Source organism: Abramis brama, assembly GCF_963993115.1.
Source record: "Abramis brama genome assembly, chromosome: 20".
NCBI lineage: Eukaryota > Metazoa > Chordata > Actinopteri > Cypriniformes > Leuciscidae > Abramis > Abramis brama.
Genome location: NC_139982.1, coordinates 9526912 through 9552409, shown reverse-complemented (window position 1 = coordinate 9552409; position 25498 = coordinate 9526912). Strand labels below are relative to the sequence as shown.

The window sequence follows — 25498 nt, the reverse complement described above, 5'->3', positions numbered from 1 at the left end:
TGGGAGCTCAAAGGGGAGATAAGCTCATTTTTGGAGTTAATGGGGAAGGCTGATGATTTTCCTGAGCTGAGCGACACCGACTGGCTTTGTGATTTTGCATTCGCTGTTGACATATTGGCACACATGAATGTGCTGAACGAGAAGCTGCAAGGAAAAGATCAATTTGTGCATGACATGCACACAAATGTGAAAGCCTTCAAAACCAAACTGACTTTATTCTCAAGGCAAATTTCAAACAACACATTCACTCACTTCCCCACACTAGCGACGCTGAAAGAGGCCTCTCAACATGCGAAGAAATACAGCAAATCACTGGATGTCCTGCACGGAGAATTTTGCCGTCGATTCTCTGATTTTGAAAAAATTGAGAAGTCACTTCAGCTGGTGTCATGTCCCCTGTCACTGGACTCTGAAACAGCGCCGCAGGAGTTGCAATTGGAATTGATAGATCTGCAGTGTGACTCCGTCTTAAAGGAGAGGTTCGACTCCTTGAACGTGGATAAGTTCTATGCTTCACTCAACAAAACCAAGTTTCCAAACATCCGGCAGTTGGCACAGAAGATGCTGGTGTTGTTTGGCTCTACGTACGTCTGTGAGCAGACGTTCAGCGTGATGAACATCAACAAAGCACGCCACAGATCCCAGTTAAATGATGATCACCTGAAATCGGTCCTGAGAATTGCCACAACTAAACTGACACCAAACTTCGATGCGCTGGCAAAAAAGGGTGATCAACAACACTGTTCTCATTGAAACTGAATAAGGTAGGTAGGTAGTCTAATCTTTACCTTTTAGGTATCGAGTTTCATATGTAATTTAAATTAGTTCATCATATAACTTAACTAATGTCCCAGCAAACACAGAACGTTGCACACGATTGAATAACTGACATTTCAGCACTCCTTGAACAGACAGCGACTTAAGCGCATAGGCTTGTTGCACGTTTATGTTTTTTCCTTTTTTGGAAACTCACAGAGAAAAAAAATGTTTGTTAACCGCTTGCACACCTGAATAGTTTTTTTTCCTTTGATTTGTCTGCTTTTTAGATTCTTTGCTCATCTGGATTTGTGTATGTATCCTGACTGATTCCGTTTACCGACCTTTCGCCCGGCTTTTGACTACGCTCCCCTGTCTGCCACGTGAACCCGGTTTTGTTCATTAAATGTTCTGATCTGCCTTTTCTTTTTATGTTTTATTTTATTATACTTAAAATAAATTTGTATATTCGTTTATTTCGTTTTTTTTCCACAAATGTATGACTTTTGAAAGTGCAAATTGATTGCCACATATGCAGTTTTAATAAAGTTGAATCAACGTAACCTTCTGTCATTTTTAGCTACTTTTCTAAGTGTACACTTGCAGGTGTTTTGTTTCTAATTTACTGTTAGGCCCCTTAAATAATAATAAGGATAAACAATATTTAAAAAGTATAATTATCTAACATCTGACTAATTAAAAATTAACCTCAAAACATAACTTGCTAAATGGGAGATATTTAGCATAAAATATGCATTGTCAGAATGTCGTCTCTCGAGTTGTTGAATTTCACGCAGACGTTGCCACAACGTGAATGTGTTTGCTCAGCCCGATCTCATGAAAGTGCGAATACCACGAATTGTATTTGTAGTGCTTATGATACGCAGTTTTCGCGTGTCATATGATACGCACTTTATGGCGTGTGTATCCATAAAGCAGCCCGTTCTCATCCCAAGGCGTCATATACTGACGCTTTTGAAATTTCTTCAATATCCGACGCACAGGGCACCCTTAGGCGTCAATATGAGACGCAGATAGGCACGCACTCCGCACCCCTAATCCTAACCAAGGGGTTTACAGTGCGTATTATGCACGCAAAAAAAACATTTTTGGCATATAAATGGCACGAGAAATAAAATGAGTGGTATAGATACGCACTTTCATGAGATCTGCTACTGGGCCGGCCCTCTGTCAAATTTTAAAACCCAGTGTGGCCCTTGAGCCAAAAAGTTTGCCCACCCCTGCTCTAACTGTTAATGACCTCGTCCTCCGTAATGCCCGTTAGGCTGTCCAAGCCTGCAGGAGCTCCATGGCGTTTTCTGTGGTGGGAGAGCATGCACTCTGGCTTAACCTGTCACGTCTCCCTGACAGTGAGAAGAGGCATGTCGCGGGCGCCCAGGTAGCATTAATGCAACAACGATGCGATGACAAGGAGGAGGCCTTCAAGTTATGCCTACCCGCGATTTAGCGCTCGATATTTTCATTAAAATGCGCGCGCATCGAGAACCGCAACGGCCCGTTCACATATCGCATCTAAAAACGCATGCAAAGCGTGGCTGTGCCGCTGTCCTTTCCAAAGCACTTGCGCTCCTGTGGCGTCTGTCGTTGCAATGCAACCATGAACTGCGCTCTCCACATCATGTTGACTGAAGGTGCATTCCTTTCAACAGTGATTCGTTAGTGCACTGCGAAGTTAAAGATTGCACGACCACCACAATTTTGCCCAACATCGAATGGCAGACGTAAAGAAAGCGTAACGAAACTGTGCAAACATTACTTAATTATTTTGTGACCATCAGATCTGCGGATTTTGACATACATAGACGATTGGCTTTATATAGCCGAATCGAAGGAGAAAGTTTTGCAGGACACCTGCCGTGTGCTCACATACATCACTTCTCTCGGGTTCAGGGTGAATGTTTTACCCCTGGGACTCCTGAGAATGAGAGCGTTCATGAAATGGGTTTTGTCACTACATTTCTGCGACCTTTGCCGCTCTGTAACCGTGACGCACACCTGCTCTGCAGCTTTGTGCCCCTGGAAGAGCGCGGACTTGACAGGCTGGGGTGCCACCCAGGAGGGCAGAACAGTGAGCGGTTTATGGCAGAGTAAACTACGTTCAGCGCACAAATTATTTAGAGCTTTTGACCAAGCTCTGAATTATTTTCTGCGTCGCCTACAGGGACATCATCTGCTCGTACGCTGCGACAATACCACGGCAGTGACTTACATCAACCGGCTGGCGGCGTCCGCTCGTCGCTCTTCGCGCTCTAGCTCACAAGCTTTTGGTGTGGAGCAGACGGGTTTTCCTGTCGTGCGCCCGTGAGAGGACAATCCTAAGCTCACTAGGGCTTTCCCCGTGTGTGTGGTCGCTTCTATAAAGAACGCCAGGGCCATTTCTACACGGCCCTTATATGGCTGTAAGTGGCATGTGTTTGAAGGGTAGTGTGATGGGCGCTGTCTCACATCATATCAGTGCTCAGTTCCTGATTCTTTGTGTTTCCTTCAAGACCTTATGGATAAAGGCAGGTCCTTTTCCACAATCAAGGTCTACCTGGCGGCGATTTCTGAGGGCTCAACGGTCGGGCCGCATCCTTTAATCCACAGATTTATGAAGGGTGCCCGTCGCTCCTTGCCAGTTATCAGGAGCACTGTTCCTGAGTGGGACCTCTCCATGGTGCTGGAGGCTCTGCCTTAATATCCTTTTGAGCCTCTGGCGAGTATTTCCCTAAAGCTGCTGTCTTTCAAGACGGCGTTGCTCTCGGCCTTGGCATCAGCTAAACGTGTCAGTGAGCTTCATGCACTCTCGGTTCATTCTTGGAGCACTAAATTCTCTCTTAGTGGAGATAAGGTTTGTCTAAAGCCTAATCCAGCTTTTATGCACAAATGCTTCCCTGTGTTCACATCGTGTTAGAGCTTTCCGCTTTTCACCCTCCAACTTTTTCCTCTGCGGAGGATCAGAGGCTGAATGCTCTGTGTCCTGTCCGCGCCTTATAGACATATATGGCCAGGACTAGTGCTTTCCTGAGGAGCGACCAGCTCATTATTTAATAGACGCCCCCTCACAGAGGAAGTCCCATATCTAAGCAACACCTCTCACATTGGCTTGGGGATGCTATTGCTTTGGCATATGAATCAAAGGGAGTGCATCCCCCAGGGGACATCAGAGCTCATTCCACGAGAGGCTTAGCTGCTTCTTGGGCTTTGTTTAGGGGAGTGTCACTGCAGGACAACTGCTCCGCTGCCAGTTGGGCTTCTCCCCATACGTTTGTGCGTTACTACTAGGGATGGGACGATATGAAAATTTAATATCACGATTATAGTGACCAAAATTATCGCGATTATCAATATTATCACGGTTTTGTTAAAACGAGATGAAAGTTTTTCAAAAAGAGTTGATGATCACACTGAAGACATTTCAACAAGTTTTATATTTGAAAATCAACAAACAACAAATAAAACAAGCAGCTCTATGCACTTTTTAAAGCATTTCCTTCCTTATAATGACGGTCGTCAATAGCAACGCATTATAACACCGCGCACATCCATTGTAACGGCCGCCTAGAGTTAAGTAGTGTTCATAACATGAATGTTGATGTGCCTTTAAGATAACTTCTTCTATGGCGTACGTTATTGTATGCATGCTGTTTTAATGTGAGCGCGCGCCGCGCACGCACAGTGAGATTGCTCGCGCAAAGAGGAAGATGACCGCTCTACTGCTGACTGTTGTTTTATTATAATGTGTTTACTTCCAATTTGATTTGTAACGTTAGCGTGTTTTAGAGTGTTTTCTTTTCCCTTTTAACATTCGCTCTTCGACATGTATGTGAAGAGTGTGCTTAACTGAGAGAAAACATCTATAAAAGTCTTGTGGAACTACCAGTTCATTTGCACTGTCTTGTATTCTTCATCTGGGCAGACTTCAAACTCTCTGACAGACGTTACACCATGTATCGCAACGGACGCGCTCTCTCGTTTCATTCAAATACAACTTGCCGTCTTGCGTCTCCGTTTTTAATTGTATTGAAAATTAAATCAGAGTTGATTTGTTTACAGAGTTTGATAATATTGTTGTGATCATCTTGTCTGAACGATTGTTTTGTACTACGCTGTACATAATGGATTTATAAACAGGTAAGATTTAAAACAATCTCAATTCAATGTCCCCGTAATTATGTGGTAAAAAAAAATCGGTTTAATAAGTGTATAATCAAGAATATAAATTATTATCTTGTTTGCATAGTCTTGTTTGAACTCGTTTTTGGCTCAAAGCCACTTGCTGCGAACTTTTCTTTGCGGAAGCTTCACGTTTATTTCAAGTGATTGATATAACATAGTTCAACTTAAAACAACATTTTATGCCTAATTATTTCCCAGACGTAGTTTTGGTATTGAGGTCAAAGTTAACTTGCCTTGCGTTCCCTATACAACAGTGGGTAATGGCAAAGTCCTTTTAGGCAAGTCGTGCCACTCGGCCGCCATCTTGGCAACGCCTCCGGGCAGCTATTTCGGACTAACAAGACCAGGCTCCTATCTAAATGAATGGGCAGAGAGTCAGAACTGCACTTTCACTGGTCACCGGGACATAAAAACTGCATGTATAGAAACAGCAGTAAAATATGATGAAAATCGCTGAAAAAGTTTGATGACTTTGCCCCAAAATAAGGTTTAAAATGCCCTTTTCCCCACAGGTTATACCTTTACTACGCATGCGCAAGGGTTCACGTTCACGACACCAAACTTCATTTACGTCTCTATCCAGAATGCCGGTGTTGTGCCAAGCACTTAAACAATTATATGTATTTAAATGTCTGAAACCTAAAATAAACATTATGTGGTTAAAACACTGAACAGTTGTGATAGAGCCTATGACAAGCGCTGAGCGCGTCCGTCTTTGGCTCAGCGCCAGCCACAGCGCGAAAGCACAGGTTGAATATGGCAGTTATGTCACGTCACTGTACATTCGCTCCTTAGTGGTCAGCTGCTGACTGTTAAAAGCAGATGATTGGCTTTCCGGCGGGAGGGGCGGGACATGTGCATACAACCGCCATCTTTGCCGTTACGGGTTTTCCTTATATAGTTGTATTGAGGATTGAGGAAGTGGCATGTCTCATATAAATTGTCTCTGGTAATGGTCACACAAGACGACTCGGCTACTTTTTCTTGTGCATGCTCTGCTGACAGGGTGACCATCCTCGATTAAGTTTCTCTCAGGACTTTTGTTAAAACCAAAATATGACCACACCTCAGAACTGGTTCTCTTAAAAGGCTGAAAAATCTCCCGAGCACGGTCACTGCCTTCCGCAATTCCTTCTTGAATAAAAAAAACAACAACATTGCGCGCTGCGCTGCGCCTGCGTCAGACTGTTGCTGGCTGAACAGGATCTAAAATCGCGATAATCAAACACGGTTTTAATGATAATTAAATTTTAAACGATATTACTAACCGTCAGTACATTTTATCGTGGTTAATAGTGAAACCGGTAATCGTCCCATCCCTAGTTACTACCGGCTGGACGTTACCAGAACTTCAGTAACATATTCTGTTTTGGGGGTGGGGTCTTCTTAGCCCTTCCCTGTTACCCTCCTTTTTCTTTCCAGTTCATACTGGAGTTAAAGAACAGGGGGTGAATGGGCCGGCATGCTACGCGCACTCCTGTCACCGAGCATACATTTATATTCCTGCTTGGGTATGTATGTGTATACTTGGTGCAGGTGGATGCCCTTCCCATAGGTGGATCTCTCCACTCGATGTTTCAGAGAACAGGGGTTACGAAAAATACTGTGGTATAAATTTTAGGTCATACCGCCCAGCACTACATCCCCATCACACTCAACTACAGGGATAAGCGTAAAGCAAATCACCGTGTCTGGAAGGCTTCTGAAGTTCTCCGACATGCAGAAGAGGCGTCGGCCGAACAGCTTGGGGGAGCTGGGGAACCCGTAATGGACCACGCATGTGGCGTCCCGGATACCAAGAGCCTTGAGGCAGTCGTTGGTGGTCACTGGAGGAGCAATGAGAGTCAGAAAAGAAGCAAAACACTGAATGTTCCCTAACATATGTCCACTAACCTTCCCAGAACATTGCAGGCAGGTTTTGGTAACAACCTACTGTTTTTTTTTTATCATCTGAAACTGAAGCGACTTATATAATGCTATTGAAGGCACAATATGTCAGATTTTTGGATTAAAATATCCAAAAAACACTAGAACAATGTAATTTATTTTGTTGATTTTTTTCTCTTAAGATTTTATTTTTTGTAACCATAAACTAACCTTCCCCGAACATTGCAGGCAGGTTTTGGTAACAACCTACTGTTTTTTTTAAACATCTGAAACTGAAGCAACTTATATAATGCTATTAAAGGCACAATATGTAAGATTTTTGGATTCAAATATTCAAAAACCACTAGAACATGGTTATATCTTCAGTTGATTTTTATACTTACATTATCCCAGATGTTTCTAAGGATGTTTAAATCCAGAGAAATAAGCAGTTTTAACCAGAACACGGACTGTGTCCGAGCACCACCTATCAATGACATCATACCCGCGTTACCCTCGATTTCAGTGTTTTTGTGCTGTATGTTTTATTAGACATAATAAAATTTCATTAGCAATCGCTCCAGCGGCTTTCGTAATGTTAATTAATCTATAATACATTACCGGTCATCCTTGAATATCATTTTTGCCCGAGTCCCTTCGTATTCTCCACTGGCTGTAGAGGTGAAGATAACAACTCCTAAAATTCCACCAAATCAAGGCGTCATCAAGCTACGCCTTTGTTTTGAAAAAGTGACATCTAGTGGCGAAAAATTACATATTGTGCCTTTAACACATACAAATTGTTCTGTTAATTGAATTATTTTAGTCTTTTTTTCTATGAGATTCATGGCTTAAGTTTACCAAACAATTTATGGTAGGACTAATTATTGACTAATAGCAGGTAAAGGATGTCAGAGGTTAGGAGGAACGTTCTCTTAACCTAAAAGGAACGTTTCATTTACATAAAGAAAACCTTCTTGGCTATCCAACAGAATGTAAGAACTTAACTTGAACTTTATTGTCATTATACATATAGTACAACAAAATTCTCTCTAGTGAATTAATCTCAGTTAAAGAACTAAACAAAAAACACTTAAAATAAACAACAATAGGCAGCATCAAACAGCAGCAATTACTTAAAAATAATAACAGGGAATGTCTGCTCTGTAGCTGGAAAAACACGGAGAGAAAAGTCCTGCATCTGAAGGAAAAACATCTTAAGGCATTTAGTTTAAAAGCTGAAATGTCAAATAGCAAACACTTACCCAGAATGACCTGCGTTCCATGGCCGATGTCTTTCCTCCACTGATCAATGACGAAGTCAAACTGGTCCGTCACATCTTCATGAGCTTTCAGTGTGAATACGGCAGTGTTGACCACAGCCTGAACGACAGATGGTAAAATCCATCAGATGCAGGAGTCAATCAGCATTACATTAGTGGTTCAAAACATGACCATAATGACAACACGCAAACAGGGTTCGTACAGATACTGTAAAAAATATTCCAGGATTTAAGGACTATAGCACTACTTTAAGCACTACTTTGTTTGGTTTTCAAGGACTACTATCAGAGATCACACTTATCAAACAATATCTTTAGTATTTAAGGATTTTTTTTAACTCAAATTACAGATAGAAGTAGGGATGTCCCGATACCACTTTTTGCAGAACGAGTCCGATACCGATACTGTAATTTTTGGTACTCGCCGATACCGTAACCGATACCTGAATTTTCACTGCATTTGTAATTTTTAAATGTATTAGTAGATAAACCAAAAGATTATAAATCATATTAGTTGGCTTAATTTGTTCATCAAATATATATATTTCTTTCAGTTATTTTCATGCTTAATTAAGCCTGCTAAAATGCATTGTATGAGCTTCTGTACTGTACTTCTGTACTGTCATTGTTCATTCTATTGCTCTATCATATTTTATCTTTCATTTAATAGCACAGCACATATTTAGAGCTGCTTCAGCAGGGCTCAGTGCTGAGGACTGGGTCAGCGGTTCAAATGTTTGTCAAAACCAGTGAAATATCAATTATTTAATCCAATTTTGAGACTACAACAAAAACTAGCAGCCTAATTAATGTGAATTTAAAACAAGTAAGCAGTCAGTAACAAAATAAAAACAATCAATCGAATTACAAATAGGATAAATATATACAATACAACAAAGAAAGGCTACAAATGAAATAAACAGTGTTTTTAGAGTTTTTTCAGGTAGATCTAACAGGTACAGACATTTGAATAAAGTAATCAAATGTGAAAAAAGCATATTCATTACTGTATAAATTATATATAGATGGATATTTTTGTAAAGTTGAAAAGGGTAGCCTATTTAGTCAAGAGCAGTCAGTATTTCTTTGTCCTTTGTTTGATTAACATTAAAACACAGAAGCAGGTTTATCAAACTGCTGCCCCTTTAAGACGCACCAGAGCTCATTTGAACATGCTACGTTCATTTGAGATATAACCGACTTTGTTTACTATAGGATACTCACCAAGACGGGCGTTATTACATAGTTGTGTGTGAATTCGTCCGTACAAGCGCAAGACGTGAAAGACAATTTAATTCAGCATTCGCGCGCTGAGACGCTGGTTTGTGAGGCGCGCGCTTCGGATGTTTGCGTTCATGAAACTTCTTAACCTGCACACGTCCTGTAATTATGTAGGGAACCACTCGTTATACTTCAGTCAGGTAACAGTTCATGTTTTACTTTACTTACATATACGATTTAGTTTTCATCCAAATAACATGTGCTGAGTCGATCAGCAAAGAGCATTCAACAGAAGTGCGCTTCTCGCTCTCTCTCTCTCTGTCTCTCTCTCTCGTCAGTTAACGTCAATAATAAGCTAAAGCTACATGCCTCGTTTAATTTCGTTGCCATTGACATCCGACTGAACAAACTTTCCACTAATGTCTGTTTAAACTAAGGGATGTGCTCGACCAGCTCGTGCGTCTTTGACTCAGTTCACCTCGACAAAGCACTCGCGGCGGCCAGTTTCGTTTCGCAAAATGTACGTGGTATCGGCGAATTTTTATGAGTACGAGTACGAGTATATGAGGGCAGTATCGACCCGATACCCGATGCCAGTATCGGTATCGGGCCATCCCTAGATAGAAGTATATATATAATATATATTAAATACAAAGTTTATAATGGCTATTATTGTTCAATAAATAATATGTTATGTTATATAATAATGTTGGCGTACTTATCGAGAAAAGGTCTAATGGGGGGTTATCAGACGGGCTGCAGTGTTAATTTTACGTGAAAAGATTGTATGTGTTTTTCCAAAAAATGTAATTTCATATATATTGTATTTAAATAAGTCAAGCACTTTTCACGTACCTATTCTTAAATATGGCTGTTATGTTTGAGTTTTCCAGGAGTTAAATAAAAAAAAGTCAAATTCAAGTACTTCAAGCACCTTGTACGAACCCTGAAACATGGACACTCATGAAATCATTCTGCAATGTTGAGGATGAAAGCAAAATGTTTGTGATATCAGAAATCTGATTGGTGGATTGTTACTCATCCTTCACTTTGATTGGTGTAATCCTCTACCTTATATACATGCTCTGTCTCCTCGGCCGAGTTGGTAATGATAAGAGTTTTCTGGGGTTTAGGCGGGTGGAAGTCCAGAGATCCGAGCAAAACAGAGATCTTGTCGCAGTCCAGACACAGCTGAACCCTCTGAGACACAGACACACAAGTCAGAGCTCAGAGGACAGGACAGAAACACCAGCTCTCGAGAGGAGAGGACAGAAACACCAGCTCTCGAGAGGACAGGACAGAAACACCAGCTCTCGAGAGGACAGGACAGAAACACCAGCTCTCGAGAGGACAGGACAGAAACACCAGCGCTCGAGAGGACAGAAACACCAACTCTCGAGAGGACAGGACAGAAACACCAACTCTCGAGAGGACAGGACAGAAACACCAGCACTCGAGAGGACAGAACAGAAACACCAGCTCTCGAGAGGACAGGACAGAAACACCAGCGCTCGAGAGGACAGGACAGAAACACCAACTCTCGAGAGGACAGGACAGAAACACCAGCTCTCGAGAGGACAGGACAGAAGCACCAGCTCTCGAGAGGACAGAAACACCAGCTCTCGAGAGGACAGAAACACCAGCTCTCGAGAGGACAGAAACACCAGCTCTCGAGAGGACAGGACAGAAACACCAGCTCTCGAGAGGACAGGACAGAAACACCAGCTCTCGAGAGGACAGAAACACCAGCGCTCGAGAGGACAGGACAGAAACACCAGCTCTCGAGAGGACAGAAACACCAGCGCTCGAGAGGACAGGACAGAAACACCAGATCTCGAGAGGACAGAAACACCAGCGCTCGAGAGGACAGGACAGAAACACCAGCTTTCGAGAGGACAGGACAGAAACACCAACTCTCGAGAGGACAGGACAGAAACACCAACTCTCGAGAGGACAGGACAGAAACAGCAGCTCTCGAGAGGACAGGACAGAAACACCAACTCCCGAGAGGACAGGACAGAAACACCAGCGCTCGAGATGACAGAAACACCAGCTCTCGAGAGGACAGGACAGATAAACCAGCGCTCGAGAGGACAGGACAGATAAACCAGCTTTCGAGAGGACAGGACAGAAACACCAACTCTCGAGAGGACAGGACAGAAACACCAGCGCTCGAGAGGACAGGACAGAAACACCAGCTTTCGAGAGGACAGGACAGATAAACCAGCTCTCGAGAGGACAGGACAGAAACACCAGCGCTCGAGAGGACAGGACCGAAACACCAGCTTTCGAGAGGACAGGACAGAAACACCAACTCTCGAGAGGACAGGACAGAAACACCAGCGCTCGAGAGGACAGGACAGAAACACCAACTCTCGAGAGGACAGGACAGAAACAGCATCTCTCGAGAGGACAGGACAGAAACACCAACTCTCGAGAGGACAGGACAGAAACACCAGCTCTCGAGAGGACAGGACAGATAAACCAGCTCTCGAGAGGACAGGACAGAAACACCAACTCTCGAGAGGACAGAAACACCAGTGCTCGAGATGACAAAAACACCAGCTCTCGAGAGGACAGGACAGAAACACCAGCTCTCGAGAGGACAGGACAGATAAACCAGCGCTCGAGAGGACAGGACAGAAACACCAACTCTCGAGAGGACAGGACAGAAACACCAGCTCTCGAGAGGACAGAAACACCAGCGCTCGAGAGGACAGGACAGAAACACCAGCTTTCGAGAGGACAGGACAGAAACACCAACTCTCGAGAGGACAGGACAGAAACACCAGCGCTCGAGAGGACAGGACAGATAAACCAGCTCTCGAGAGGACAGGACAGAAACACCAACTCTCGAGAGGACAGGACAGAAACACCAGCTCTCGAGAGGACAGAAACACCAGCGCTCGAGAGGACAGAAACACCAGCGCTCGAGAGGACAGGACAGATAAACCAGCTTTCGAGAGGACAGGACAGAAACACCAGCTCTCGAGAGGACAGAAACACCAGCGCTCGAGAGGACAGGACAGAAACACCAGCTTTCGAGAGGACAGGACAGAAACACCAGCTCTCGAGAGGACAGAAACACCAGCGCTCGAGAGGACAGGACAGATAAACCAGCTTTCGAGAGGACAGGACAGAAACACCAACTCTCGAGAGGACAGGACAGAAACACCAGCTCTCGAGAGGACAGAAACACCAGCTCTCGAGAGGACAGGACAGAAACACCAGCGCTCGAGAGGACAGAAACACCAACTCTCGAGAGGACAGGACAGAAACACCAGCGCTCGAGAGGACAGGACAGATTAAACCAGCTCTCAAGAGGACAGGACAGAAACACCAACTCTCGAGAGGACAGAAACACCAGCGCTCGAGATGACAGAAACACCAGCTCTCGAGAGGACAGGACAGAAACACCAGCTCTCGAGAGGACAGGACAGATAAACCAGCGCTCGAGAGGACAGGACAGATAAACCAGCTTTCGAGAGGACAGGACAGAAACACCAACTCTCGAGAGGACAGGACAGAAACACCAGCGCTCGAGAGGACAGGACAGATAAACCAGCTTTCGAGAGGACAGGACAGATAAACCAGCTCTCGAGAGGACAGGACAGAAACACCAGCGCTCGAGAGGACAGGACAGAAACACCAGCTTTCGAGAGGACAGGACAGAAACACCAACTCTCGAGAGGACAGGACAGAAACAGCAGCTCTCGAGAGGACAGGACAGAAACACCAACACTCTCGAGAGGACAGGACAGAAACACCAACTCTCGAGAGGACAGAAACACCAGCGCTCGAGATGACAGAAACACCAGCTCTCGAGAGGACAGGACAGAAACACCAGCTCTCGAGAGGACAGGACAGATAAACCAGCGCTCGAGAGGACAGGACAGATAAACCAGCTTTCGAGAGGACAGGACAGAAACACCAACTCTCGAGAGGACAGGACAGAAACACCAGCGCTCGAGAGGACAGGACAGATAAACCAGCTCTCGAGAGGACAGGACAGAAACACCAACTCTCGAGAGGACAGAAACACCAGCGCTCGAGATGACAGAAACACCAGCTCTCGAGAGGACAGGACAGAAACACCAGCTCTCGAGAGGACAGGACAGATAAACCAGCGCTCGAGAGGACAGGACAGATAAACCAGCTTTCGAGAGGACAGGACAGAAACACCAACTCTCGAGAGGACAGGACAGAAACACCAGCGCTCGAGAGGACAGGACAGATAAACCAGCTTTCGAGAGGACAGGACAGATAAACCAGCTCTCGAGAGGACAGGACAGAAACACCAGCGCTCGAGAGGACAGGACAGAAACACCAGCTTTCGAGAGGACAGGACAGAAACACCAACTCTCGAGAGGACAGGACAGAAACAGCAGCTCTCGAGAGGACAGGACAGAAACACCAACACTCGAGAGGACAGGACAGAAACAGCAACTCTCAAGAGGACAGAAACACCAGCGCTCGAGATGACAGAAACACCAGCTCTCGAGAGGACAGGACAGAAACACCAGCTCTCGAGAGGACAGGACAGATAAACCAGCGCTCGAGAGGACAGGACAGATAAACCAGCTTTCGAGAGGACAGGACAGAAACACTAGCTCTCGAGAGGACAGGACAGATAAACCAGCGCTCGAGAGGACAGAAACACCAGCTCTCGAGAGGACAGGACAGAAACACCAGCGCTCGAGAGGACAGAAACACCAACTCTCGAGAGGACAGGACAGAAACAGCAGCTCTCGAGAGGACAGGACAGAAACACCAGCGCTAGGGCTGGGACGGTTACCGCATTACCGCAATACCGCGGTCACGTGACGCCTACCGCAGGTCTGAGCTCGTCACCGTCATCACCGCAAAAAATAAAATAAATAAATAAATAAATAAATAAACACTGGCCTTCACATGTGTTCACGTTGTGTCTAATGACATGGATTCATTGATTCTAATGACATGGATTGTGTCTAATAACATTGTGTCTTACATGGATTCAAGGTTTTCTAAACAAAACTTATCAAAAGATGGAGCAAATCCGACCTTTCGCAAGTTTGCAAGTTGTTTCATGACACATAATAACATTCCATTCGTAGGCTATTGACTATAACCCCTTATTTACACACTGTGGCACGTTACGGCTGCGACGCGGCTACCGGAGCTGATCGCGCCCACTCTAGTCAATGCTTGTGTTTACAACAGCCACGACGCGGCGCGTTTCAGAAGCGTCTCTCCGCGCCGCTTCGCTAAAGATAGGCGCCTAGTCTATTTTCGACGGACGCCGCGTCCAAGCCGCACCGTAAATAAATAAAAAAAGTAAAAGCAGGACCTCAGCTTTTAATTGCACGTGCTTATTTAACACAATTCTCTCACGTGAAGACCGCATTTGTCAACCCTCGCGGAGTCGCGGCAAGTGCACAGCACCAGAGAGTAATCTTGACGGCACTTGCAAGAAAATGGATAAGTAGGCTACATAATCAAATTCACAAATATTACACCATTTAAACATTATTAAAAATACATAGGCTATGAGTTACTAAAACAATATTTGTCAAAGAATACACATGTTCACAGTTTGAACGTTCTTGTTTCCATTTGTTTAATTTCAAGATCTGAGGTGAATTATCCATTGTTGCTTTTACAGCTACAAAGCTGGAGCACTAAACGATATTCAAAGTCACATTGCATGCTTTTAACATTAAATAAAGCACATAAACACTACCTGAGATTATCATTGACACACTTTGTTTGTTGTTCCAGCCGCAACGTCGCAGAAAAAAAAAACTGGGGGAGGGTGGGGAGGGGGGTTGAGGTTTAAAGCGGTTTACCGCAATACCGCGGGAATTTCTTGCTTTTCAACCGCGGTAAGAAAAAATCCATACCGTCCCAGCCCTAACCAGCGCTCGAGAGGACAGAAACACCAGCGCTCGAGAGGACAGGACAGAAACACCAGCTCTCGAGAGGACAGGACAGAAACACCAGAGCTCGAGAGGACAGAAACACCAGCTCTCGAGAGGACAGGACAGATAAACCAGCGCTCGAGAGGACAGGACAGATAAACCAGCTTTCGAGAGGACAGGACAGAAACACCAACTCTTGAGAGGACAGGACAGAAACACCAGCTCTCAAGAGGACAGGACAGATAAACCAGCGCTCGAGAGGACAGAAACACCAGCTCTCGAGAGGACAGGACAGAAACACCAGCGCTCGAGAGGACAGAAACACCAACTCTCGAGAGGACAGGACAGAAACAGCAGCTCTCGAGAGGACAGGACAGAAACACCAGCGCTCGAGAGGACAGAAACACCAGCGCTCGAGAAGACAGGACAGAAACACCAGCTCTCGAGAGGACAGGACAGAAACACCAGCGCTCCAGAGATTATCATTGACACACTTTGTTTGTTGTTCCAGCCGCAACGTCGCAGAAAAAAAAAACTGGGGGAGGGTGGGGAGGGGGGTTGAGGTTTAAAGCGGTTTACCGCAATACCGCAGGAATTTCTTGCTTTTCAACCGCGGTAAGAAAAAATCCATACCGTCCCAGCCCTAACCAGCGCTCGAGAGGACAGAAACACCAGCGCTCGAGAGGACAGGACAGAAACACCAGCTCTCGAGAGGACAGGACAGAAACACCAGAGCTCGAGAGGACAGAAACACCAGCTCTCGAGAGGACAGGACAGATAAACCAGCGCTCGAGAGGACAGGACAGATAAACCAGCTTTCGAGAGGACAGGACAGAAACACCAACTCTTGAGAGGACAGGACAGAAACACCAGCTCTCAAGAGGACAGGACAGATAAACCAGCGCTCGAGAGGACAGAAACACCAGCTCTCGAGAGGACAGGACAGAAACACCAGCGCTCGAGAGGACAGAAACACCAACTCTCGAGAGGACAGGACAGAAACAGCAGCTCTCGAGAGGACAGGACAGAAACACCAGCGCTCGAGAGGACAGAAACACCAGCGCTCGAGAAGACAGGACAGAAACACCAGCTCTCGAGAGGACAGGACAGAAACACCAGCGCTCCAGAGGACAGAAACACCAGCGCTCGAGAGGACAGGACAGAAACACCAGCTCTCGAGAGGACAGGACAGAAACACCAGCGCTCGAGAGGACAGAAACACCAGCTCTCGAGAGGACAGGACAGATAAACCAGCTTTCGAGAGGACAGGACAGAAACACCAGCTCTCGAGAGGACAGAAACACCAGCTCTCGAGAGGACAGAAACACCAGCGCTCGAGAGGACAGAAACACCAGCGCTCGAGAGGACAGAAACACCAACTCTCGAGAGGACAGGACAGAAACACCAGCTCTCGAGAGGACAGGACAGATAAACCAGCGCTCGAGAGGACAGAAACACCAGCTCTCGAGAGGACAGGACAGAAACACCAGCGCTCGAGAGAACAGAAACACCAACTCTCGAGAGGACAGGACAGAAACACCAGCACTCGAGAGGACAGGACAGAAACACCAGCTCTCGAGAGGACAGGACAGATAAACCAGCTTTCGAGAGGACAGGACAGAAACACCAACTCTCGAGAGGACAGAAACACCAGCTCTCGAGAGGACAGGACAGAAACACCAGCGCTCGAGAGGACAGGACAGATAAACCAGCGCTCGAGAGGACAGGACAGAAACCAGCTTTCGAGAGGACAGGACAGAAACACCAACTCTCGAGAGGACAGGACAGGACCGAAACACCAGCGCTCGAGAGGACAGGACAGAAACACCAGCACTTGAGAGGACAGAACAGAAACACCAGCTCTCGAGAGGACAGGACAGAAACCAGCTTTCGAGAGGACAGAACAGAAACACCAGCTCTCGAGAGGACAGGACAGAAACACCAGCTCTCGAGAGGACAGAAACACCAGCTTTCGAGAGGACAGGACAGAAACACTAGGGTTCGAGAGGACAGAAAAAACAGCGCTCAAGAGGACAGAACAGAAACACCAGCTCTCAAGAGGACAGGACAGAAACAGCAACTCTCGAGAGGACAGGACAGAAACACCAGCGCTCGAGAGGACAGAAACACCAACTCTCGAGAGGACAGGACAGAAACACCAGCTCTCGAGAGGACAGGACAGATAAACCAGCGCTCGAGAGGACAGAAACACCAGCTCTCGAGAGGACAGGACAGAAACACCAGCGCTCGAGAGAACAGAAACACCAACTCTCGAGAGGACAGGACAGAAACACCAGCACTCGAGAGGACAGGACAGAAACACCAGCTCTCGAGAGGACAGGACAGATAAACCAGCTTTCGAGAGGACAGGACAGAAACACCAACTCTCGAGAGGACAGAAACACCAGCTCTCGAGAGGACAGGACAGAAACACCAGCGCTCGAGAGGACAGGACAGATAAACCAGCGCTCGAGAGGACAGGACAGAAACCAGCTTTCGAGAGGACAGGACAGAAACACCAACTCTCGAGAGGACAGGACAGGACCGAAACACCAGCGCTCGAGAGGACAGGACAGAAACACCAGCACTCGAGAGGACAGAACAGAAACACCAGCTCTCGAGAGGACAGGACAGAAACCAGCTTTCGAGAGGACAGAACAGAAACACCAGCTCTCGAGAGGACAGGACAGAAACACCAGCTCTCGAGAGGACAGAAACACCAGCTTTCGAGAGGACAGGACAGAAACACTAGGGTTCGAGAGGACAGAAAAAACAGCGCTCAAGAGGACAGAACAGAAACACCAGCTCTCAAGAGGACAGGACAGAAACAGCAACTCTCGAGAGGACAGGACAGAAACACCAACTCTCGAGAGGACAGGACAGAAACACCAGCGCTCGAGAGGACAGAAACACCAACTCTCGAGAGGACAGGACAGAAACACCAACTCTCGAGGACAGGACAGAAACACCAACTCTCGAGGACAGGACAGAAACACCAGCTCTCGAGAGGACAGGACAGAAACACCAACTCTCGAGGACAGGACAGAAACACCAACTCTCGAGGACAGGACAGAAACACCAGCTCTCGAGAGGACAGGACAGAAACACCAGCTCTCGAGAGGACAGGACAGAAACACCAGCTCTTGAGAGGACAGGACAGAAACACCAGCTTTCGAGAGGACAGGACAGAAACACCAACTCTCGAGAGGACAGGACAGAAACACCAGCTCTCGAGAGGACAGGACAGAAACACCAGCTCTCGAGAGGACAGGACAGAAACACCAGCTCTTGAGAGGACAGGACAGAAACACCAGCTTTCGAGAGGACAGGACAGAAACACTAGGGTTCGAGAGGACAGAAAAAACAGCGCTCGAGAGGACAGAACAGAAACACCAGCTCTCAAGAGGACAGGACAGAAACACCAACTCTCGAGAGGACAGGACAGAAACACCAGCTCTCAAGAGGACAGGACAGAAACACCAACTCTCGAGAGGACAGGACAGAAACACCAGCGTTCGAGAGGACAGAAAAAACAGCGCTCGAGAGGACAGAACAGAAACACCAGCTCTCAAGAGGACAGGACAGAAACACCAACTCTCGAGAGGACAGGACAGAAACACCAGCTCTCGAGAGGACAGGACAGAAACACCAACTCTCGAGAGGACACAAAAACTAGCTCTCGAGAGGACAGGACAGAAACACCAGCTCTCGAGAGGACAGGACAGAAACACCAGCTCTTGAGAGGACAGGACAGAAACACCAGCTCTCGAGAGGACAGGACAGAAACACCAGCTCTCGAGAGGACAGGACAGAAACACCAGCGCTCGAGGACTGACCTGATGAACCCTGCCGTACAGCGCGGCCTCCTCCATCACTGTGATGATGACAGAGGGGTAGATCATGTGTTCTCGCACCAGAGCCTGGATCCCGTCACTCCAGCGGCCGCCCACCGCGATGATCTGCCTGGGACACGAGGACCGCTCCTCTCCGGACACCACCTTCTGGAAGTGCTTCAGGATCACCGACATCTACACAGAGACATGTTCAAAACAAATCTGAGGGTCCCTCTTTATATTAGAGATGACCCTTTCACAAAGTCTTGATGTTGTTTTTGGGCTCTACTAGAAGAGGTTTTCCTGCTTGAAAGTTGATTATTTTTCCCATATTCTCCATTAGCCTTGTTTCCACTGCCGGGCCAGTGTGAGCTGGGCTTTAAATGGGCGGGCGGGGCTAATAGCCTTGGACCTGGAGCACTGAGCCCAAAACTTGCTGCGTTTCCACCGTCAGGCCAGAAGCTCTACAGCGCTTCACTAAAACACACCCATAACACACCTCTCTGGAACAACGTCACATCATTTCACCAACAAATTAAATCACTGGTAGTGTAACGCCAAGAAATCAATGGAAACTAGCGAGATCACTAAACAAAAATGATCAAATCTTTTTAGCCCCTTTCACACAGCACGATGATCCCGGCAAATTGCCGGGAAATTGCCAGAACACCTGTGTGAGCGCAAACACGACCCGGGATTGATGCCGGCATCGATGCCGGGTTGGGGACCTAGTAACATTGCCGTGTTCAGTCCCAGAACGTGTGCTGTGTGAACAAAAGCCGTCATCAATGCCAAGTCGTAATAATGACGCTGAAGTCGGGATCGTTTGCCAGCTGTGAAACAGTACGTAATATGCAAGTTTATTATCGTTTCAGAGAAAAAAAATGCACAAGCGTTGTTTCAAGCGAGGGTTCAAGCGAGAAACCGCAGCTCATAAGACGCTTCTGAGACATTAGATGCCACGTCGATGTCACGTGTCTTTACGGAATTTTTACGGCTTGTGTGTGAACGCACTCTCTGATTCTGGAAAATCACTGGCAGTGTGAATGAACCAAAATCAAACAAACCCAGGTCAAATCCCGGGTCACTTTATCCGTGTATTTTCCGGAATCTCTGTGTGAAAGGGGCTTTTGTTTGCTTAAAGATTTAAATCAGACAGTCCAGTATGAAGAGACGAGAAGTACTGACAGATAAAATAAAAACATGATTGTGACAGTGTTTACTATGGTAATAGTTAGCGCACCTTTTGCATCGCGTATAGATATTTCTACCATAATTGTTAGATTTTGGTGTATTTGGCCGAGCAGTGGTTTGGGTGGCTCGCCAATGTATTAGATTTCTCCAATACATAAAATAAGTAAGCTTGACCAGAGTTCTTGTGGGGAGAAGAATTTATTGAAGGTTTGTAGTGTAGCAGTCCTTCAGCAGCGATGTTAGCATGTCACCCTTCAACAATCTTAACCCAAAGTTCTGTGTCTAAGACAGAACTTTATACATGAAGACAAAAGGGCTACAAACAAAGGAAAACTGTTAGGACCTCCCACAGGAGATCGATCTAACTTGCTAATCCACTCTGAGCAATGCTGATTCTTTTTATTCATTCACACCAATCAGTTTCTATGGGCCATACATCTGAATGGGCCATTCATCTGTATGGGCCATTTGGCACACACCCCTTTGCAGACACAGACAGTGTTGATTAAATCTAATGCACAGTAACCATGTAAATGCATCTGACTTAAGTTAACTGAAAATACACATAATCTTTCAATATACAGTGATCAGAATCCACATCGGATCACAAACAGAAGGTATTCAAACAAAGTCTTTAATGCTAATGATAGCTGGTATATGGGATCATCCGCTCAGTGACGTCTCCTGACTCAGGTAAACTCCTCCTCTGTTTTCTCCTCTGCCCCTTAAGCACAAGCTGGCCTGCTTTGGACCAAGGTATTCGGCGGGCCCAATCAAGCCCCTGAAGTGACTGTGGAAACGTGACTGGCCCTGGCATACACTAGCACACCCTCTTTTGGCCCATCAGTGGAAATTGGCTATTGTTGCAGCTCCTCTCTTCCCAGTCTGTCAGTAACGCTCTTTAGTTCCTGTCTCTATGAAGCCCCTCCTTCTGAAAAGCACACTGTGCTCTGATTGGTCGGCTGGAGCAGTGTGTTGTGATTAGTAGAGCGCTTCGAGTGTGTTTGGGAAATGTCCCGCCCCTTACCATAACCGCCAGTTTCAACATGCATACATAATTACATATACATAGTTGTTCAAGATGCCCAATTTAAAGTAGGGATGGCCATTTCAAGCAAAAATAATATTCGAAGATCGCTGGGTATTATTCGATGATTATTCGAAAATCACACTTCTCCCCCACATGCATGCAGACATGCATATATAGGCTACACACCAGAGCATGTGAGCGAAGCGGAGCGGTGTGACGCTTAAATATAACTTAAATATGAAACATAGTATATTTAAGTTTATGTTTAAATAATATAATGGGTTTTTTTTATCTATGTTGATTATATGAAAAGGGAACCGCATGAGATGAGTAAGATAGGATCATAAGATGTCCAATACATCCAGAGACATATGGACTGGGTCAGACATGATTTTGACCACTTCTTAATTTTGTAGAAAGTCTTTTTTCAAAGTGATTGTATCTTAATTTTAATCAATGTTTCATCAACCAATTGCCTGGATTTAATAAATATAAATATAGCAGACAGTATAATCAGGACACGACGGCGCCGGCGTGTGAACCAGAGCTCGTCTCATAAATTAATATAAGCTACTTGCCTCACAGACCTGAGAAATATATCTATAGAAAGCTTGAAATGTTAGCCTGGGTGCCAGCCCGAACCCCGCCCACAATATTTTTTGGTTGGGAAGTTCGGTCTGGACTCGATCCGTTGAGGAGTAATTATGCTCGGCTCCCAGAAGGCCGAGCCAATCAAATTGCCGGCAGGGCGGGCTTTAATCGATGATGGACAGATGAGCAACGGTAACGTAATCAACCACGTCATCAAAGAGCGCTTGGGTTGAATTCGTTTACAACAAAGATGCATAGACAGTCAAAGAAAAGATGACTGCCTCTGTAGAATTTAGATTTCACACTTATAAATAAGTCAGACAGAATAAATGCATATTTGGGGTGCTGTCCGAGGAGAGGGCGGGCTCGGTATTCGGCCCGAACCCAGGGTACTCCCCCCGTATTCCAGGCTGTGGAAGAACAAGCCGAGAGTGAGTGGAGGGATGCTGAAAACTGTCAAGGAATGTTAGGTGAGTTGACAGAGTGAATAAATATATGCTTCCTCTCATGCTGATAAGGTAGGCATGGCAATCGTTTGATGACAAGTTGATTGGATTGATTATTTGAACGTGCTCCTCCCGAACTTTGTTTATGAAACATCATGTGTAGATACCGCCATCGCGTCTGTTATAGAAGATATCGACAGCGAATTCCTTTTAAAAGAGGAACAGAGAACCGCGATCAAGGCATTTGTCGATCGGAAACATGAATGAAAAACATACGTCACTTACTCTGTTGCTCTGATTGGTTGTAGGTCTATCCAATTGAGTGCAGAGGCATTTTCTTTCCTGGTTCGGTTGAAACACGCCCCATAATCAAAACTCAATGGAGCAGTATCAGACTCACATTCTGACTAGAATCTGAGTATGACGACGTCAGGCTATTGAAATGTCTAATTTTAAACAAAACAATTAAAAAAATAAATAGAAATTGGCTACTCTCTGCTTGTTAGGGTAATTTGTATGAAGTGTGCATTTCTCTCTATAGGCGCGTTCACTGTTATCGTCAACTTTATCTTTGCAGCTGACACTGACACAGAAAACACTAGTTTATTAATAAACAAAATGTCTAATGTAGTGTTGTCACGGTACCAAAATTTCAGTATTCGGTACCGATACCAGTGAAAATCCACGGTTCTCGGTACCAATTTCGGTACCAAAGTGCTAGAAATCGATAAATTCTTTGCTGATACTTCCTCGTCATCATGGAGAGCACAGTTCGCACCGTTTCAAAAATAGTCGATCTCCGAATGCGAACGAACTTACTCTGAATTTTAGTAGGCCTATTGTTTTTATATGAGGATCCTTTTTCAAATACAAGGTCAATATTGATTTTCACTAACGACAAAACAACAAATTATCCGTGAATTTATATGGAACTAATCTTTACAAGCTTTCCATCTTACTCTCCTCATGTACAGTAACGTAACGTTGCATTCGGAGATCGACAAGTTTCTCCTTTCCACAAGTGCTTTCTCTCCCGTGGCGTCTGTCGTTGCTATGCAAACATGAACATAGGCGCTCCTGGAAAAACCATAGACAGTATATAAACGGGAAAAACGAGCGTGCCGCGTCGCTCCTAATATGAGAGATTTGGAATAACGAATCTGCAAAAAACGCGCTATGTGAACGGCCACTTATGGCAACGTGACATTAGCCTAATCCAAAATATTTCCATAAGTGTCTCTTTCCTCCTTTCTTATCAACAAGTGGATTTACAGCCACCACATCAGCAGCACCACCAGTCGCCATGTCTCAGCGCTTTAATAAAGAGGACGCGCAACTGCACGCGCTCAGTGCATGCATGCGCATCAAGGAACCGGGTTTGAACGGGTCCTCGGTACCACCGGTACTTAAGAAAACTTGGTACCGTGACGTTTACATTTTTTTAGTACCGACTTGGTACCGAAGTACCGGGTCTTTTGACAACACTAGTCTTATGCATAATCATGAGATGCGGAACAGGCAATATATTATGAAAACATTCATTGTTGTGGCCGGATAAGGCATTACGCACCGTTGCTATTGTTTGTGTGCACTGGGAGCTGACGAAACGGCAGACAGCAGCGCTGGCTCAAAGAAATATTACGAGGTTCAAGTATTAGAGCTTGATGTCTGTTTTAAACACTGTGCAGGATCGGGTACGATGAGGGCGATGAGGGGACTGAGCAAGCGGAGCGTAATCCTTAGAAATGAATCCTCCGCTCTGGAGGAAATATATATAATTATATAAATATCACCACTCCGCTCACATGCTCTGGTGTGAGATGATGTGGTGTTCTTCTGTTGTCTGAGAGTTGCCTGGTTACATGAACGTGTCACCACCGCATCAGAACCAAAAACATGGGGATTTCTTTTAAAGATAATAATTGCACAAACTATTCGATATTCTATAATAAAATCAACTAATCGAATATTCGAAAATCGTGACTCATCTCTAATTTAAAGTGGGACAAATTTGGTCTGAAAGGGCACAAACTGTGCACTCCTCCTCTTTGGCATCACCTGCTCAGGAGCTTGTGAATAAAGGACATCAGCCTCGTCCAGCACCAGGTGACACAGCCTCAGGAACAGAAAGCACTGAGCATCCAGCAGTCTCATCATGGAGAACGGGGTCGTCACCAGCAGCTGACCTGTAACGGCAACGCAACAACCTCTCAGCTTTTGGTTTTGATCCAGACTCCCCACACTCAACATCTCGTGTGCTACGGACGGACACTCACAGTTCCTCTGGATCTTGAACTTCTTGGGCTCGTCCTGGTCCAGGCCCAGCAAAACACTGGTGGGATGGAGACTTTGAGTGGCTCTGCTGTCCTCCAGGAGCTCCAGCACCGTCTGAACTTTCTCCCAGCCCGGACACAGAATCACCGCCACAGGCTGATTAGATTGTGACAAGAGGATTAGAGGAAAAGAGAGTTTAGAACTGTGCGTTCTGAGATGAAAATCACATTTCTATTCTTGGCCATTTAGTTTTTGGATTTAGATAATACCGTAAACACACTGCTAGGACATATGTGACCCTGGACCACAAAAACAGTCACATGGGTCAATTTTTTTAAATTGAGATTTCTACATCACATAAACACCGCTAGGATATGTTTTTAAAAAATGTCTGGCGATCACTGAGCCCAGAGATGGAGCTGCACCACAGTGAGCCAAATCAGTCGTGGTAAGAATACTGTCACGTTTGCGGACCAAATAGCTCAATACGAGAGGCAACGAGGAACGCAAAGACGTGAAATAAAATCACATCATCATGTTTCAAAGAAGAGTGGTTTGATTAAGTGGTGGAGATAACGGATGATGGGCATAGAACGGTAACAATTACACACCCTCAAAATACATCATTACATAGGTGACATTAGTTTAAATAGATTTTCTGTGTGTGTGTGTGGGTTTCAGGGATGTTTACTACAAAAGAGTTCACATATTCTCTTTTTTTTAATATTTAGCAAATAGATCTATTTAAATGCTTCAGTTTGTAAAGAAAACATTGGAAATTCATAAGCAATAAACAATAATTTAACGTTGATGGTTTAAAGCTACATTATGTAATTTTTTATGCCGCTAGGGGTCGCTAACCTCTTACAAAAACAAATGCGTAGCTTAATGATGCAGTGATAAGTGAAATCATGGAACTTGCCGT

The 25498-nt window shown here is 45.3% G+C and overlaps 1 protein-coding gene across 1 annotated transcript in view; it reads right to left on the bottom strand.

Annotated features, from left to right (window-relative positions):
• Nucleotides 1–25498, bottom strand: part of tdrd12 (tudor domain containing 12) — a gene marked incomplete at its 5' end in the record, with an annotated part of 68433 nt that overhangs the window by 26623 nt on the left and 16312 nt on the right. Inside the window, 6 exons of the mRNA XM_084095203.1 lie at nt 6622–6761; nt 8067–8184; nt 10377–10496; nt 19024–19233; nt 24358–24485; nt 24576–24729. Of these exons, the coding sequence (XP_083951329.1) occupies nt 6622–6761; nt 8067–8184; nt 10377–10496; nt 19024–19233; nt 24358–24485; nt 24576–24729 (870 nt within the window). The remainder of the gene's footprint in view (nt 1–6621; nt 6762–8066; nt 8185–10376; nt 10497–19023; nt 19234–24357; nt 24486–24575; nt 24730–25498) is intronic.